The sequence below is a fragment of the Ictidomys tridecemlineatus genome, chromosome 3 (genome assembly GCF_052094955.1).
Source record: "Ictidomys tridecemlineatus isolate mIctTri1 chromosome 3, mIctTri1.hap1, whole genome shotgun sequence".
In the NCBI taxonomy this organism is placed as follows: Eukaryota; Metazoa; Chordata; class Mammalia; order Rodentia; family Sciuridae; genus Ictidomys; species Ictidomys tridecemlineatus.
The window spans coordinates 212,779,709-212,793,581 of NC_135479.1; the positions used below are offsets into that span (position 1 = coordinate 212,779,709).

The 13,873-nt window shown below is 56.9% G+C and overlaps 1 protein-coding gene across 7 annotated transcripts in view; it reads right to left on the bottom strand.

Annotated features, from left to right (window-relative positions):
• Nucleotides 1–13,616, bottom strand: part of Tmprss2 (transmembrane serine protease 2) — a 34,661-nt gene extending 21,045 nt beyond the window's left edge. The window contains exons 1-3 of one of the 7 annotated variants that reach the window (XM_021725256.3): nucleotides 13,407–13,616; nucleotides 3,953–4,023; nucleotides 1,597–1,819 (exon numbers count right to left, since the gene is read on the bottom strand). In XM_021725256.3, coding sequence (XP_021580931.2) covers nucleotides 1,597–1,819; nucleotides 3,953–3,967 — 238 coding nt within the window. In that variant the 5' untranslated portion in view covers nucleotides 3,968–4,023; nucleotides 13,407–13,616. Of the gene's footprint in view, nucleotides 1–1,596; nucleotides 1,820–3,952; nucleotides 4,024–6,970; nucleotides 7,058–7,196; nucleotides 7,261–8,753; nucleotides 8,779–10,924; nucleotides 11,028–13,259; nucleotides 13,373–13,406 lie in introns of those variants that run through there. The other 6 variants (XM_078044681.1, XM_078044676.1, XM_078044679.1 and 3 more) reach the window with 6 other exon arrangements.
• Nucleotides 13,617–13,873: the final 257 nt, after the last annotated feature.

Sequence of the window (13,873 nt, forward strand, 5' to 3'; positions counted from 1 at the left end):
TAAAGGAAGAAAATCACCTTGCCTGCACAAGGCCCTGGGTTCAGTCCCCAGCACCACAAAAAGAAAAAAAGAAAGAAAATTACTAAATTGTTCTTGAGTCTATGGGGCACAGTTTCTATAAATACATACACGTAAAGAGGTAACCTGCTCCTGTCCCTTTCTGCCACCCCCTGGGCTCTCCCTTGGAAAGTGAGAGTATTTGGCCTCTGCCCTCCTGGCCGACCGCTGTTGGTGTGAGACCACCTTTGGAGGTGCTGACCGGGCTCACCCGCAGCCCGATGGCTGGTGTGTGTCTGTGTGTGTTACTGGGGGTCACACCAGGGACAGGGCCTCCGTAAGTGGCCCAGGCTGGGCTTGAACTCATCATCCTCCTGCCTCAGCCCCCAAGTAGCTGGGGTCACAAGCGTGGGCCACGGCACCTGGTGCCCCTCGACCCTTGACAGTCAGCAGGTTCGACCGAGGTCCCCAGTCCTCTTCACCCTGGCTTCCTTCCAACCCCCACGACGGGCACCCCACCTGGGCACTGTCCACCTCGGCACAACTGACACCGTGGCCTGGTGGCCTTTCTCTTGGGGACCCTCCTACCCACCGCAGGTGTTCAGCAGCAGCACAGCACCAACCCTCGATGCCAGTAGTGCCCCCTTCCTACTTTAACGACCCAAACTCTGCAACACTGTCGACTGCCTCTGAGGGCCAAGGTCACCCCTGTTTGAGAACCACTGGTCTCGACATACCCAACCCCCTCCAGAAGACCTCGGGCAGCGAGGGCAGAGGGGCACAGGGTAGGCGTGGTAGGGGGGGGATGCCAGGCTGAACAGGGCAGAGCTGGAGGGAGGGAAAGACACAGGGTGAGGGGTGACTGAGGCCAGCGGGGGGGGGGGGGGGGCAGAGTGACAGGTCTGGACCGGAGCTGGAAGGCCTGGGAGGGCAGGCAGGGCTCCCTGAACTGAAGGGGGTGGTGTTGCCCCCGATCCTGTGCGGGTGGCATGGAAGTCCATCCATTATCTCCCTTTCACTCTGCGTGCTGTACAGACAGGGATGCCTACGCCAAAACCAGAAACAGGCTCCACCCAAAAGCTTCCCCCTAGAGCTTCCTCTGCACTGTCCAGCTGGGCAGGCTCCAGCCCGAGGTCCAGGAGGGAAAGGTGAGGAGAGACTCCAGACACTGAAATGGCAAGGGCAGAGAAGACGGCCCGCCACCCCACCCCCCTCTGCCCTCCGCCCCCGGGCACTGGGACTTGAGGCCAGGAGAGGAGGTGGGGTGTGGTGGAGCTCCTGCTCACCCCACCCCCACCCCCAGGTCACTTTCCCTGAACACCAAGTCATAGGTGTCTTGACCTTGACCTGCTGTCCTCGAGTCTCACCCTGGGGAGCCACCATTTTATCAAAAGGACACATCAATAAACCTGAGGCCAGAATCAGGAGAAGCTGGTTGGGAAAGACCCTGAGGCAGGGCCCGGGGGGGTGGCAGTTGCACAGGTGGCAGGGAGACCTGGAGTGCGCAGCACTGAGCGGCAGGACAGGGCAAGGAGGGTGGCTGGTGGCGGAGGCGTGACAGCCTGCTAAGAAGGCAGAAAAATGCAAAAAGGGTCCTACTTGTGGTACACACTGTCCCCGGAGGGGGCTTGGGCTGCCGGTAGATCCCAGGTGTCGAAGTGTGCGTGGGGACCCTGGAGGTGTACTGGGGCACCGGGGACGGGCAGTACTGAGCTGGATATGCAGCGTAGACATTGGGAGCCACGGCCGGCTGCGATGGGTAGAGGGCTTCAGGCTGGTATCCGTGGTTCTCATAGTAAGGCCCGACGCCGGGGGACGGCCCCTGAACAAGTGAAAAGAAAAATGACATAAAGCTGTCACTGGCCCTAAAGGGCTGAGTACACGCCTCAGGCCCCAGGCCCAGGGCCCTGCAAGGCCACGCAGACATGCCCGGTGTCTATGATTACACCAGTTTACTTAGAAAACCAGATGCCAATTCCAAACTAACCATCCTCAGCTGTCAACGTTGTTTTGTTTACTATTTATTTTGCAATAAAGAAAAGGTGGCTGACATTTACAGAACAAAATGTACAGAAGTGTGGGATTAGAACCCATGGGACCCACATCCTCGACCTGTGGTTCCTCGGGGCCTCTCCTTGAGCGTGGAGCTGCGGCATTAGGAACCGGTGATAATCATCTTTGGTTTAATCATCTTGGGTTTGAGAGCTCGCCTGCTGCCAGGCCTCGGGACCCATCACCTCTTTGAAACCTGGGCACCAAGCCCCGGGGGGCAGGGCACAAGCTCCACTCTGCACACCCCTTGCAGAACAGGGTTGGAGTGGACAGAGCTGCCCAGAGGCAACCTCTGCTGGTGACTCTGGGGCTCCTCTTCTGCCCTCCCCTCCTGCAGAGCTGCCCGCTTCCTACCACCTCCCCAGGCAGCCTAGAGCTGCACCGCACCCTCCAGCTGCCCTGCAGCAGAAGCTCTGGTGCCGGTGTGCACAGGCACAAATGCCAAGGAACGGCCCAGACACACCACGAGTTTCTGGCTCCTTCCTTCAGCTGGTGTCTCTCTTCTCAGAAAAACTTCTCTTTCCCCTGTCCCCACTTCAAAGCCACCTCCTCAAGACCCACCTCACACAGGGCACACGGGACCCCACAGCCTGCTTCTCCTCTTCCTTCAACTCCCTCTAGTGCTGATGGCTGGGCCTCTCCTTGGATGCCACCTTTGTCCTCTTGTCTGTGTCCCAAGGTCCCCAACTCCTGCCCCTTGTCACTTTGGGCCACAGAATAGCAGAGGGGTTGTCCTCCAAGGACAGGTGTCCTCAGCAGAGGCCACTGAAGGCTTAGGACTTTAAATGGGGCCTTCAGGGAACGTGAGTGTAAGCACAGGAGCAGATGCCACTCCCAGTTAACCTATGCTTAGTACCCACTAAAGCCACCTACAAAGGTCCAAAGATTGTCACTCCACCCAGAGCAGTGACAGAGATGGAGAGACAGGCCATCCCTAACCTAAATGCGGGCACCAGAGGCATGGAAATCAGCCAAGAGCAGCTGGCCTCAGCCCCAACCATTGAACATGCCACTCCACCCAGGGGGGTGCATGTCACAGAGCACTTAGTCCAGGAGGATTCCAGTGCAGTGGGTCTGACACTAAAAAGGGATCCAATAAAAAAGTAAATACCAGTAACCAGGAGTCAATAAAGGGGGATACACCAATAAAGGTATATTTCCCTAGAGGATTCAGATTTTTTTTTTTTTTTGTACCAGGGTTGGAACCCAGGGGCACTTAACCACTGAGCCACATCTCCAGCCCTTTTTTATATTTTATTTAGAGACAGGGTCTCACTGATTTGCTTAGATTTGCTAAATTTGATTTGCTAAATTGCTGAAGCTGGCTTTGAACTTGTGATCCTCCTGCATCAGCCTCACAAGCTACTGGGATTACAGGAGTGCACTACCGCACCTGGCTCAGAAAAATATTTCCACTAACCCTAATGTCTTTGCTAAATGCACTTATTTCAGGCATAATAGGAACCCGTGAGATCTGCTGGGAACAGAGACAGGGGAAGAGTTTCCCAGGGCCAGGAGAGGGACAGTCCACCCAGCACCTCACTCCTACACAAGTGTCTCTGGGGCACCAGGAAGCTCTCTTCCCAGGACTCACCTGCTGGCCCACCCTGCTCACCTGTCTACACACCTGCCCCCCCCACCAACTGTGAAGGCAGGAAGTGGGGAGGTCAAAGCCAGGGTGCGCACCTGGGCTCCTACCAGCAGCAAAGGCTTTCCAGACCCCTCTGGCAGCTCTGGGCTCTGCCCCAACTCAGCCTTTCTAGACAAGGCCTTGAAAGCCCTGCACACAGCCACGGGGGGCCCGCAGGCAGCCCTGAAAAGCGCTGACCCACACCTGCTCTTGGGAACAGCAGGAGGAGGGAGGACCAGGAAAGGGCCAGAGAGGTAATGATTAACCACTTACTGAGTTTAAAGCCATCCTGATTTTATCAACAGCATTGGGTAAGGGTAGGCATCTGGAGCGTTCAAGACGACCTGGAAGAAAAAATTACAAGACCGTAACGCCTCCATACAGGTTAGTTTTCAGAAGATAAATCTAGAAAAAAACTGGAAGACTCTGGCAAAAGGAACCTCCTGCCAGAACAAACTGAAGTTCTGCCCATTGACCTTGATCCCTGACCTTCACCCTCCTCTCCAAACACAGCAAGTGGATGCAGAGGCTCAGGGAACCAGGGTCCTCCTCTGGGATGTGGACATGCCCTTGGGGCCAGCGGGTGCAGGGCAGGCAAGCAGCTTAACACTGCAGCCCAGAAAGGGTGACCTTGAAGAGGGAGGGACAGACTGAAGGACCCGGAGGGAAGGCCTCTCGGGCCTCCAAGCCCTACTGAACTCACATGGCTCCCTGCCGGGGACCATGACCTTGCCCTCATGTCACACCTACCCAAAGAAGAACCCGGGGAATAAAAACAGGTAGGAATCACCACAAGGAAACTTCTAGAGCCATCAAGACCAGCAGAGGTTAGGGCAGACCCAGGAGGAGAAGACCCCGGCAGCTCTCGGCAGAGTCACTTCCGGAGGCACTGGTGACTGAACCTGGCTGAAATCTCAGTGCCTCCTCCCCACACCGTTAGGTCGTGGGTTCAGTGCAGACTTGTGGGCACTTCCCCGTGTCAGGCATGGCACCAGGGGACAGGGGTGCGATCAGCTCCGCCCTCCTCCAGGACACCCATGGGTGCCTGCCTGGGGCCAGCTGCCATGGAGCAGGTGGTCCCGCCTAGTGCCACAGGCAGGCCACGTCTGATGTCTCTAAGTGACAGAGGCCCTCCCAAGGTTTAATAAGTAGATCCGTCTAACACATCCACTAACACATCCACTCCAGTTACTGCCCCAGATCAAAAAAGAAAGAAACTGGAAGCTAGCTAATTTGACCAAATTCAAGATTAGTGAAGGTGAGAGAAAGCTGTGGTCATTTCATGTGTAGCCTTGAGATGCCGTCGGCATAAAATTCTCCATTCTCCTTCAGTCTCCACGGACACAGATTCTTTGCCTAAACCACCTTTACCAGGCTCCCGAACTCCAGTGCACTTCCCGGTAAAATGTGGTTTTAGCCGAGAACCCGGCTAAGTCAGGCTATCAGGAACCCCACCTTGGATACCATCACTCTGGACACCAGAGCGCTTTCTTATCCTCCACACCCCAGAGCGTGTCTGGTCAGCCGGGCCTGCCTCCAGCAAGAAGCCTGTCGGGTCAGTTCAGCCAGAACCCCGCTCACCTGAAGTCTCGTCTCCTCTTAGTGACTTTCCTGCTAGGATCCAGTCTGCTTCTGGGCTGTAAGTTCCCACTTCCCCTTGTGCTGGGAAAGAACCCAATGTTCCCCCCCCCCCCACTGCAAGGCCCCTGCCCTTCCCCTGCTCTATCGAAGTGTCCTGACTCAAGCCCTCCTTGTCCTGATTTGACGAAGATCCTAAATCACTTTCTTTTAACACCCTGTTCAGTGAGGGCTTTTCTCTACTCTCCAGCTGGGCAAGATGGCCAGAGAATATTCTCTGAAACCATCTTTGGGATCATCCTTCCGTAAGACAGTGCTCTGAATGAGGGTACAGGAGCCTGGAGCAGGTCTGGGCTTTGCTGGCCACATCAGAGGCTGAATGTTTTCACCTATAAGAGCCTGGCTCTGGGTAGGTACGCAAACAGTGCAGGTGGCTCGTGTAGGTAGCCCATGACCTCTGGGACTAGACCCTCTGGATCCAAACCTAGCTCAGCCCCTCTCTAGCTATGAACCAGAGCAAGCTAGTTCATGGTCCTATACCTTGGTTCTCTCCCCTGCAAGTTAGGTGAGAGCAGTACCTACGGCATAGTAGGTAGGTCCCTGGGAAGTTCACACTAACCAGTCAGCGTGCTACATCAGTCTTTGTTAAAAATGACCACAGAGCCGGTGTAGTTGCCTGTAATCCCAGCAGCTTGGGAAGCTGAGGCAGGAGGATCACAGGTTCAAAGTCAACCTCAGCAACTCAACAAGGACTTTAGTAACTTAGCAAGACCCTGTCTCGACATAAAATATAAAAAGGGGCTGGGGATGTGGCCCAGTGGTAAAGCGCCCCTGGGTTCAATCTCCAGTACAAAAAAAAAACAAAAACAAAAACAAAAACTGCTGTTTTGTGGCATTTAGAATTTGCTTTTGATAAGTATCCCAAGCTAGTGGGTGACACAAAGCCCACCCAGTCTCAATTCACTGGAGCCAAATGCAGTGGACATCACTGCCTTCCCATCTCCTGGGCAAATCACCATCTGATCATCAAACAAGAAAAAAGAAAGGCCGAGACCTCTGATGGATGAAAATATGAGAGTCACTTCGAACAGGTCACAGCAAAAATGCACCAGCTCACTTATTTACTCTACATGAAGGGCCAGATCTTGTCAAGAGCAGAAAAATGTTTTTCAAGATTAAAAAGACAAAGTCAAGCCCTTCCTGGGTATGAGCAGAGAAAACCGGCGAAGGTGCAGGCTGCGGCACGGAAGGCTTTTCAACAGGTGGGCTGTCACTTCAACACGGCTTCCCGAGTCCCCGAGGTGGAGGACCCTGAGGCGGCTCCGGGCACCATGACCAATCCTGCACCCCTGCCTAGGAAGCAGAATGAACTCGGCCCTTGCTAAGGTTCCTTTCAAAACAGTCCTGCCTAAGCAAACACGCGCCCGCCCGGCTCTGGTTTCCCGGCTCCCTGGCAGCCCCGCCCGCCCGCTGGGCTGTCTCGCCAGCCCTGGGATTGGTTGAGGTTTCAGGAAATGAGAATCTGATCGCGCTGGCGGCTTTCCCAGTTTAGGAGTCCTGTGAAAGGAAGGTGAGTGAATGCCCCAAATCCACACTCTTGCTATTCATTAGCGATCCCTAACAGTGGGAGAAAGAAGCCGGGAAAGGAAGGGACACTGGGAGCCAAGTGGTCTCATTAAAGCCACAGGACACAGAACAACGGGAGAATCCTACCTCACCTAGGGATCCCGCCACCCAGGACACTGGAGCCAGCAGCGTGAAGTGCGCCCGGCTCGGTTTGGCCATGGTGGACTTTGGAATAGAAGACCAGAGCGCTACCCGCCACCTCCTGCCGAGGAGGAAGAAGGGGAGCCCTGTGCCTGCTCCAGAGAAGTGGATCTGAAAGGGAGCGAGCTTCCCAGCTTCCCGAGAGACCCAGGGGCCGCATCCATCCGCTCACCCTCAGAACGGGCTCCATTTCCACAGCCGCAGGAGATTACAAATCGCATAAACCCCTTTCTGAAAGGAGCAGGATACACCCCAGGTGACAAGAGACAACCTGTTTAGCAGTCTTTCCTTCACTGAAAAGACAAGGGCCATTGTTCTCTATTCTGGAAAGCCAGCTCTCACGAGCACTTTGGGAAATTCTCCCTTAAGTGCAAGAGAGCAAATGAGGACAAAGGTCCCGACCCCCTCCTCGCTGGCAGCCAGTCCACTGCCTCCCAACCAAGCAGCTGCCTCCTGCTACTCAGACCCACTGCAGTGTCCCTTCAGGGAGCCGAGGCACCTGCAGCACCTCTGCCCCACCTCGCACCTGGACAGTGCTGCAGGATCCGACCTGCACCCCACGGCAGGCCAAAGCTGTTTCTAAAGGAGAACAAGTTCGTCTTATAGTTTCCGTCCTCTGCAGAGTTAGGAGCACGTTTGCTGGAGATTTATTTTAAAAAAACCACCCAAAGCAAATGCAATCAGGTCCATGGGTGCTGACTCGGACCCAGGGTCAGGGGTGGTCCCTGCAGATCACTACCCTCACTACACGCCACCCCGCACCTGTGCCAGCACAAGTCCCCACAGTGTGCTGGGTACTGCCCAAGTTGCTAGAGGTGTGAGGGGTGCCACATCAACGGACACTCCACAGCCAATGAACAAATATGGAAGAGGATCCCTTATATCAAAACCGAGGCACTAAAATCACACCCAAGATGCTCTCTGCTCTGGGATGTCCCGCTAGCGGGAGGCTGGGCAACAGCAGTGGGATTCAGTAACAGTCAGCATGAACCAGCGTGAGCACATCAGGCGGAGCGCGAACAGCGGCTGACAAGGAATTCTACGGGTGGAGGGCAAGTGAGGTGTTGGGAAGAGGCTGCCGGCACCATCGAGTTTCCCTCCACGACTGCCCCGTTGTCCTAAGGAGGCTACTGGCTTTTTAGAGTGGGTATCGGGTCTGGTCCTCTTTTAAAAAAGCTAGTTTTATACCATACAAAGAACATGTTCGAATATCTTTGAGATCCAAAGGCTAAATGAATATGGTGACATTGAGCACAGTGAGATGGGAGCCAGCACCTGGACATCACCCGCCTCCAAACCAGGGACCTCAGGGGGTCCACAGTGTCCGTGTGCGCAAGAGCTGTGTGTGGGACTAACAGGACAGGTGGGTCTCCAGGCCACTCCAAGAGGAGGTGTCCAGGCCACCAGCCCAGGTAAAAGAACACACCCAAGTCCATCTGCATGACGGGGATGATAGCTGAACAGGGTGTGGCAAGGATTAAGTGGCAAAGCCATCCCTGGATCAACGTGGGAGGAGCCACGGTGACAACATGAGGGTTATCCTCCATAACCAAGGATCTGCTAAAGCAGAAGGGACTTAATGTAGTCTCTGTCCCTCCAAGGCCCTACCAGGATCAATGGTCAGGATAGTCCCCAAAGCAGCACTGACTCCATTTGGGGAAACCAAGTTTCCAACAGTTGTAAAGCTCAAGGACTGTGGCTACCTGGGAAAGAAGAGAATTCCACAAACCTGGAAACATGGACCCAAGACTAGCAGGTCATGTCTCTGGCATATTCTAGAACAGAACCGGGCTTCAGCTGCAAGGCCAGATGCGATGACCTTCTCTAGTTGCTCCTGGGCCTGTAATCCCGCTACTTGGGAGGTTAAGGCAAGAGGATCTTGAGGATGAGGCCAGCCTAGACAACATGGTGAGACCCCATCTCAAAAACAAGAAACAAAATAAGCTAGAGATGCCCCAACCTGTTACAAATGTATTACCACCAGCAGACTTGAACTTGTCACCACGCAGCTCCGTGGACAGAATTCTGCAGAACAATTTCCAAAACACCTCCTGTGTCCAATGACAGATCTGGGGCTGACCCCAAGGCTGCATGGCTGTGAGCTCTGATCTGCACCCTTCCTTCCAGGGTGGCCTCTTGGGAAGCAATGGCCTTAGAGGAAGTTTGACACAGGGCCTCACATCTCAGGCAAACAAGCAATAATAAAGCCCGGCTCCTCTCATCCGCCAGACGAGTGGTCACTTGTAAACATGCCAACACAGTCTGCTCCGCCACAGGGGCCTCTCTCCTCAGTCCCACCAGAGCTCCCGAATCTCCCACCTCCACTGCCCTCACCTGAACGTCCAAGGCCACAAGCACCGAGCGCCCTTGGAGCACTTCATCCCCCTTTCTACACCTCTGTCCCCCACCCCTCCTGACCACCCCCTGGTGCCTGAGGGCTCAAGTGTGGACACAGTGCCCAGAGTTCCCATCCCTTCCCCAGACTCGCCTCAGTTAAGAGCAGAGGGCACGCCTTTGGGTCACCTGCCCTCTTCAAAGTCCACACTGTGCACTTTGTGCCTAGACCCTGCCCCGAAAGCCATCACTCCTCCTCCCAGGAGGCCTCTGCTGACCACTGAGAAGCCTTCCACATGTCACGGCCCTGCTCCTGCCAGTGCCCACAGGCCACTGGGAAAGCCAAGCCCCCCAGGTTCGGCTCTGCTTCCTCTCGGCCCTCCAGCTCCACGCCCGGTCACCCCACAAGGCTTCAGGTGTGAACGGACCACACGTCTCCCCAGGAACCCAAGGGCTGCTTCTGAACAGTGCCCGCTGGCACAAGGGACTTCACAAGCCAGCCTCCTTCAACCCCAGGCCCACGACACCTGGGAGCCGTGAGTCAGGACTTCCCCAGGTCAACCTTGAAGCCTGGCCCAAACCAGACGTCAGCTCTCAGAACCTCCTGCACCCCAATCCTCAAAGACCACCAGACTCACCCTGGGGCCAGCCCCATGTTGGAGGGTCCCTGGTAGGTACTGGGAAGTAAGGAGGGGCCAGGAAAGCAGGCCACGCACGAACCTCCAAGGACACATGGACTGGGGGAGGGCACAAGATGGGGCAGCCCCCACCAGGGCTCTCTGGCCGCCTGCAGGGAGCTCCCCAGGCCTGGGTCCTCCTCCACCCTCCCCAGCAACAGGGCCAGTTTCCAACTCTCAGTCAGGGGACCTGACCAGCCACTCGGCTGACCAGCCACCTTTCCTTTCTACCTCAATGCCCAAGGCTTAGCCTCCTCAGTGCTCCCTGGACCACGGGATTTCTGAAGGGCTTAAATAAAGATAAAGATCAGTGGGTGCCACTCCCAGGGTCTGGGGCGCAGCAGTCGGGACAGAGGAATGACACCATAGAATGATTGTTTTTTATATTTATATATGGTTATCAATTCCTTATTAGTAACTGTTTTTCCCAGGTGGTGCTGAGGGTCAAACCCTGTGCCACACACCTGCTAGGCAAGTGCCCTACAGCACAGCCCCAGCCCCAGCCCTGACGCCACAGTGTTATAAAGCTCCCAGGACTCCTGCCGCGGCTCAGAGGGGACAGAGGGAGCCAGAGCCTGGTTCTCACTTCCTGGCAGCCCCCAGCCCCAAGCTGGGCCCAGAGTAGGGTGGCACCCTTACATGATGGTGGCGGCTCTGGCAAAACGCACCGCGGGTGCCCAGGCTTCACCATGGAGAGTCCTTCACCTTTGGCAGGACGTGTGCACTGTGCTGTCACTCCACTGTGCTGTGACCCCATCGCCCAGGAGTCAGTCTGCCACCACCCCCCTGAGAAGTCCCAGCCCCCCCGCCCACAGGGCACCACTGCCCGGTGGTGCAGAGCCCAGGTGGGACTGCAGGCAGGCGGCTGGGAGGTCAGGGAGACGCTCACCTGACCCCAGAGCAGCCCCCTCTGGTATCTGGATTCCTTGGTCCTCGTTCTCAGTTTCCTTCTCTCCTTTCCTCCACCTCTGTGACATTAAAACCTCGGTACTAAGGACAGTGGAGTGAATAGGACGTCACTTCCCTATGTTCACACAAGACTACACGACCAGCGTTGCTCACACCATGCACAACCACAAGAATGGGAAGTTACACTCCCTGTGTGTATACTCTGCTGAAATATACTCTACTGTCATGCATAACCAAAAAGAATAAATAAAAATTTAAAAAAAGAAAAACACCTCAGCACTGAGAGAGGAAGACAGAATCAATACCCTGTGCCAAAGCCGTGTCTCCAACTCAGAACCTGTTCATAATGAGAGCCAGATGGCCCCTACTCTGCCCCACTTCTGCCCCTTCTGGGTCACAGCATCTTGGGCAACTTACCTAACCTCTCTGCCTCGGTTTCCCTATAATTGAGTTAAATATGTCATAAACAGCTGGCGATGGATGATGCCTCACTGGAACAATGAGTGTCACACCGACATCTACACCTATCGTTATAATGCTGGTGGGGCCCAACTTACTCTTTTGATCTGGGCAACTGTGTACAGGGCCCAGCACCCAACAGTGCCAGGCAGCCCAGGGTCAGCAAACTCCGGGAATCTGTGTTTGGTGCCAGCATTAGCACAGTCTTGTTAAAAGGCTGACTTGGGTGCATGAGTTAAAGGAAAGTTGCTCAGGACCAAATGTTGGAGCTGGGAACAGAGGTCCAGCAAGCTCTTATTTAAATACAGAGCCTGCAGTGTGGACCCACAGGTGTAGGGACAGAGTGCCAGCCCGTGAGGCCAGCCCCTCCACTGGAGTGCTGAATTTTCTTCCCTAGAGGTGCCCTTGAGTTTCATTCTGTTCATCAAGGCTACTGGGAGGAAGGAGGCAGGGTGAGGCAGGGTGAGCCTCCTGAAGAGGCACAGTGAGGGCTGAGAGCCCTGAGCTGCCTCAGTGACCTCCTGGGGACTCCCTCTCCCAGGGCCCACCTGAGCCTCTTTGGCCTCACTGCACTAAGCAGTTAGTGTCCCTGTAAACTCTGCCGGCCCCTCCTAGCCCCACCCTTCCGGCAAGGGAAGCCGCTCCATTCTCACTTCCTGGAGGCCCCTGCCCACCTGCTGGGATGGGTCAACAACCCCCACCTCACTTTAGGTTTTCCTAGTAGCTCCTCTGGAAGCCTGGGTAACTTTCCACTCTTTGTGTAGCTCTTGGGCAGATGGGGAGCTCAGGGCTACAGCAGGGGGTGGGGGGATGTGCTCCTGGATTTAACCCCAGAACTAAGGCACAGCTTGCGTGGTGGGCTGAAGCAACCTCCAAGCCCGGCCCTGGATGACTCCTGCCTACCAGGCCCACCTGGGGCTGCCATGCTAGCCTTCCCTGCTAAGGGGACACCAGGATTCCTGAGGACCAGGATTCAGGCCACAGCACTGAGTCCCAGCACGGGGTGGACAGGTGCTCCCCAATGCCTGCTGCAGGCACAAGCCGGCACTGGAGGCCACCTGCAACCAGGACTCTGGGGCGTGGACTCACAAACTTTTGGCCTCGGGGCAGTTCTTCAACTTGGCCAGCGCATTCTCGGGCAGGGTACCCCCTGTCAGGCAGGCGCATTCGGCCACCCTGCCACCGGCCTGAGTCCTGCCAGACGGGATGCAGTGGACGGAAACTCCCAGGTGCTGGGCAGGGAGTGCCCGCCCTGGGGCCAGCCGGCTTTTCCCGGGCCGGCACCTGCCGCTGCCGGTGCCCTGGCGGCCTGGCCCTGATCGCCACCCCAGGTTGTAGTCCTGGGGCCCAGGCCTGGAGCAGTCCCTCTGCCCGGCAGGGAGCCGAGCCCGGGTCCCTCCGGGAGCCTGGCCCGTGGCCCGCCGCGCCGACCCTATCGTTCCCTGGCATCTCCGAGTTTCCAGTTTCCCCCTCGGTAGGGAACCAAGGAGCAGAAGGAGGTCAGGTAACAATCCCAGGCCGCAGTGATTTTCCCGAAACAAAGAAATGCACCAACAAGTCTACCCTCCTTGGTCCCCAGAGGGACTCAGCCAGGGCTCCTAGGTGGGGGCCAAAGGAGGACAGGCGATCCGGGGGCCCGCCCCGCCCGACGGATCCCACCCAAAGGACCCGGAGCACCCTCTTCTCAGATAAAACTGCCAGGGACCCTCGGGGCCATCAGCCCACCCGCGCAACGCCAGCGGAGGTGGCTGGGGTTCCAACCCGTGCGCCCACGGGGGGCCCGCTGTCGTCCTGCCGCCCGCAGGAAGGGCGCTCCGCCGGCCTCAGCCCCGAGCGCTCCGCCCGCGCAGACACACCTGCCGCGCACACCTCGCTTGCCTCCAGCCGCCCGCACCCAGACCTGGGGCAGGGGAATCCGGCGGTTCCCAGATGCCCAGGTTCCCCTTCCAAGCCCAGACCCGGCGCTCAGACCCCGCAGAGCGGTGCGTCTTGAGGCCACTTACCTGCCGCGCTCGGCCGCGCTCCCCGCCCCTCGGCCTTCCTCCGCGCGTCTTCACCTCCGCCTCCCGGGAGGTCGCGCCTTCCTCTGCCCGGCGCTCAAGTCCCGGGCCTTCCCCAGATCTCGCTTTAATCTCAGGAGGCGGCGTCCCCAGGGCTCAGGGCGACACCCCCCAAACGCGAATCCCCGTTCAACCGGGGCAGGAGGAGGGGACAAGCCGGAGCGGCCATCCCGGACTGGAGGAGGAGTTTCCCCAGGGGAAGCCCCGGACGCGCGCCAGAACAGGGACTCCAGGACGTCTATGGTCAGGCACCCGCAGGCAGTCGGAGGCTAAGAGGCGCTGCCCTCTCCCCAAGTCCGCAGGTCCTCTCGGGGCGCGGGGCGACGCGGTCTGAGGGCTGCGTTTGAATTTAGGAGGAGGATTCTCGGGAATCGAGTCTCCACGTGCGCAGGGTAGCTCCAATTTCCAGA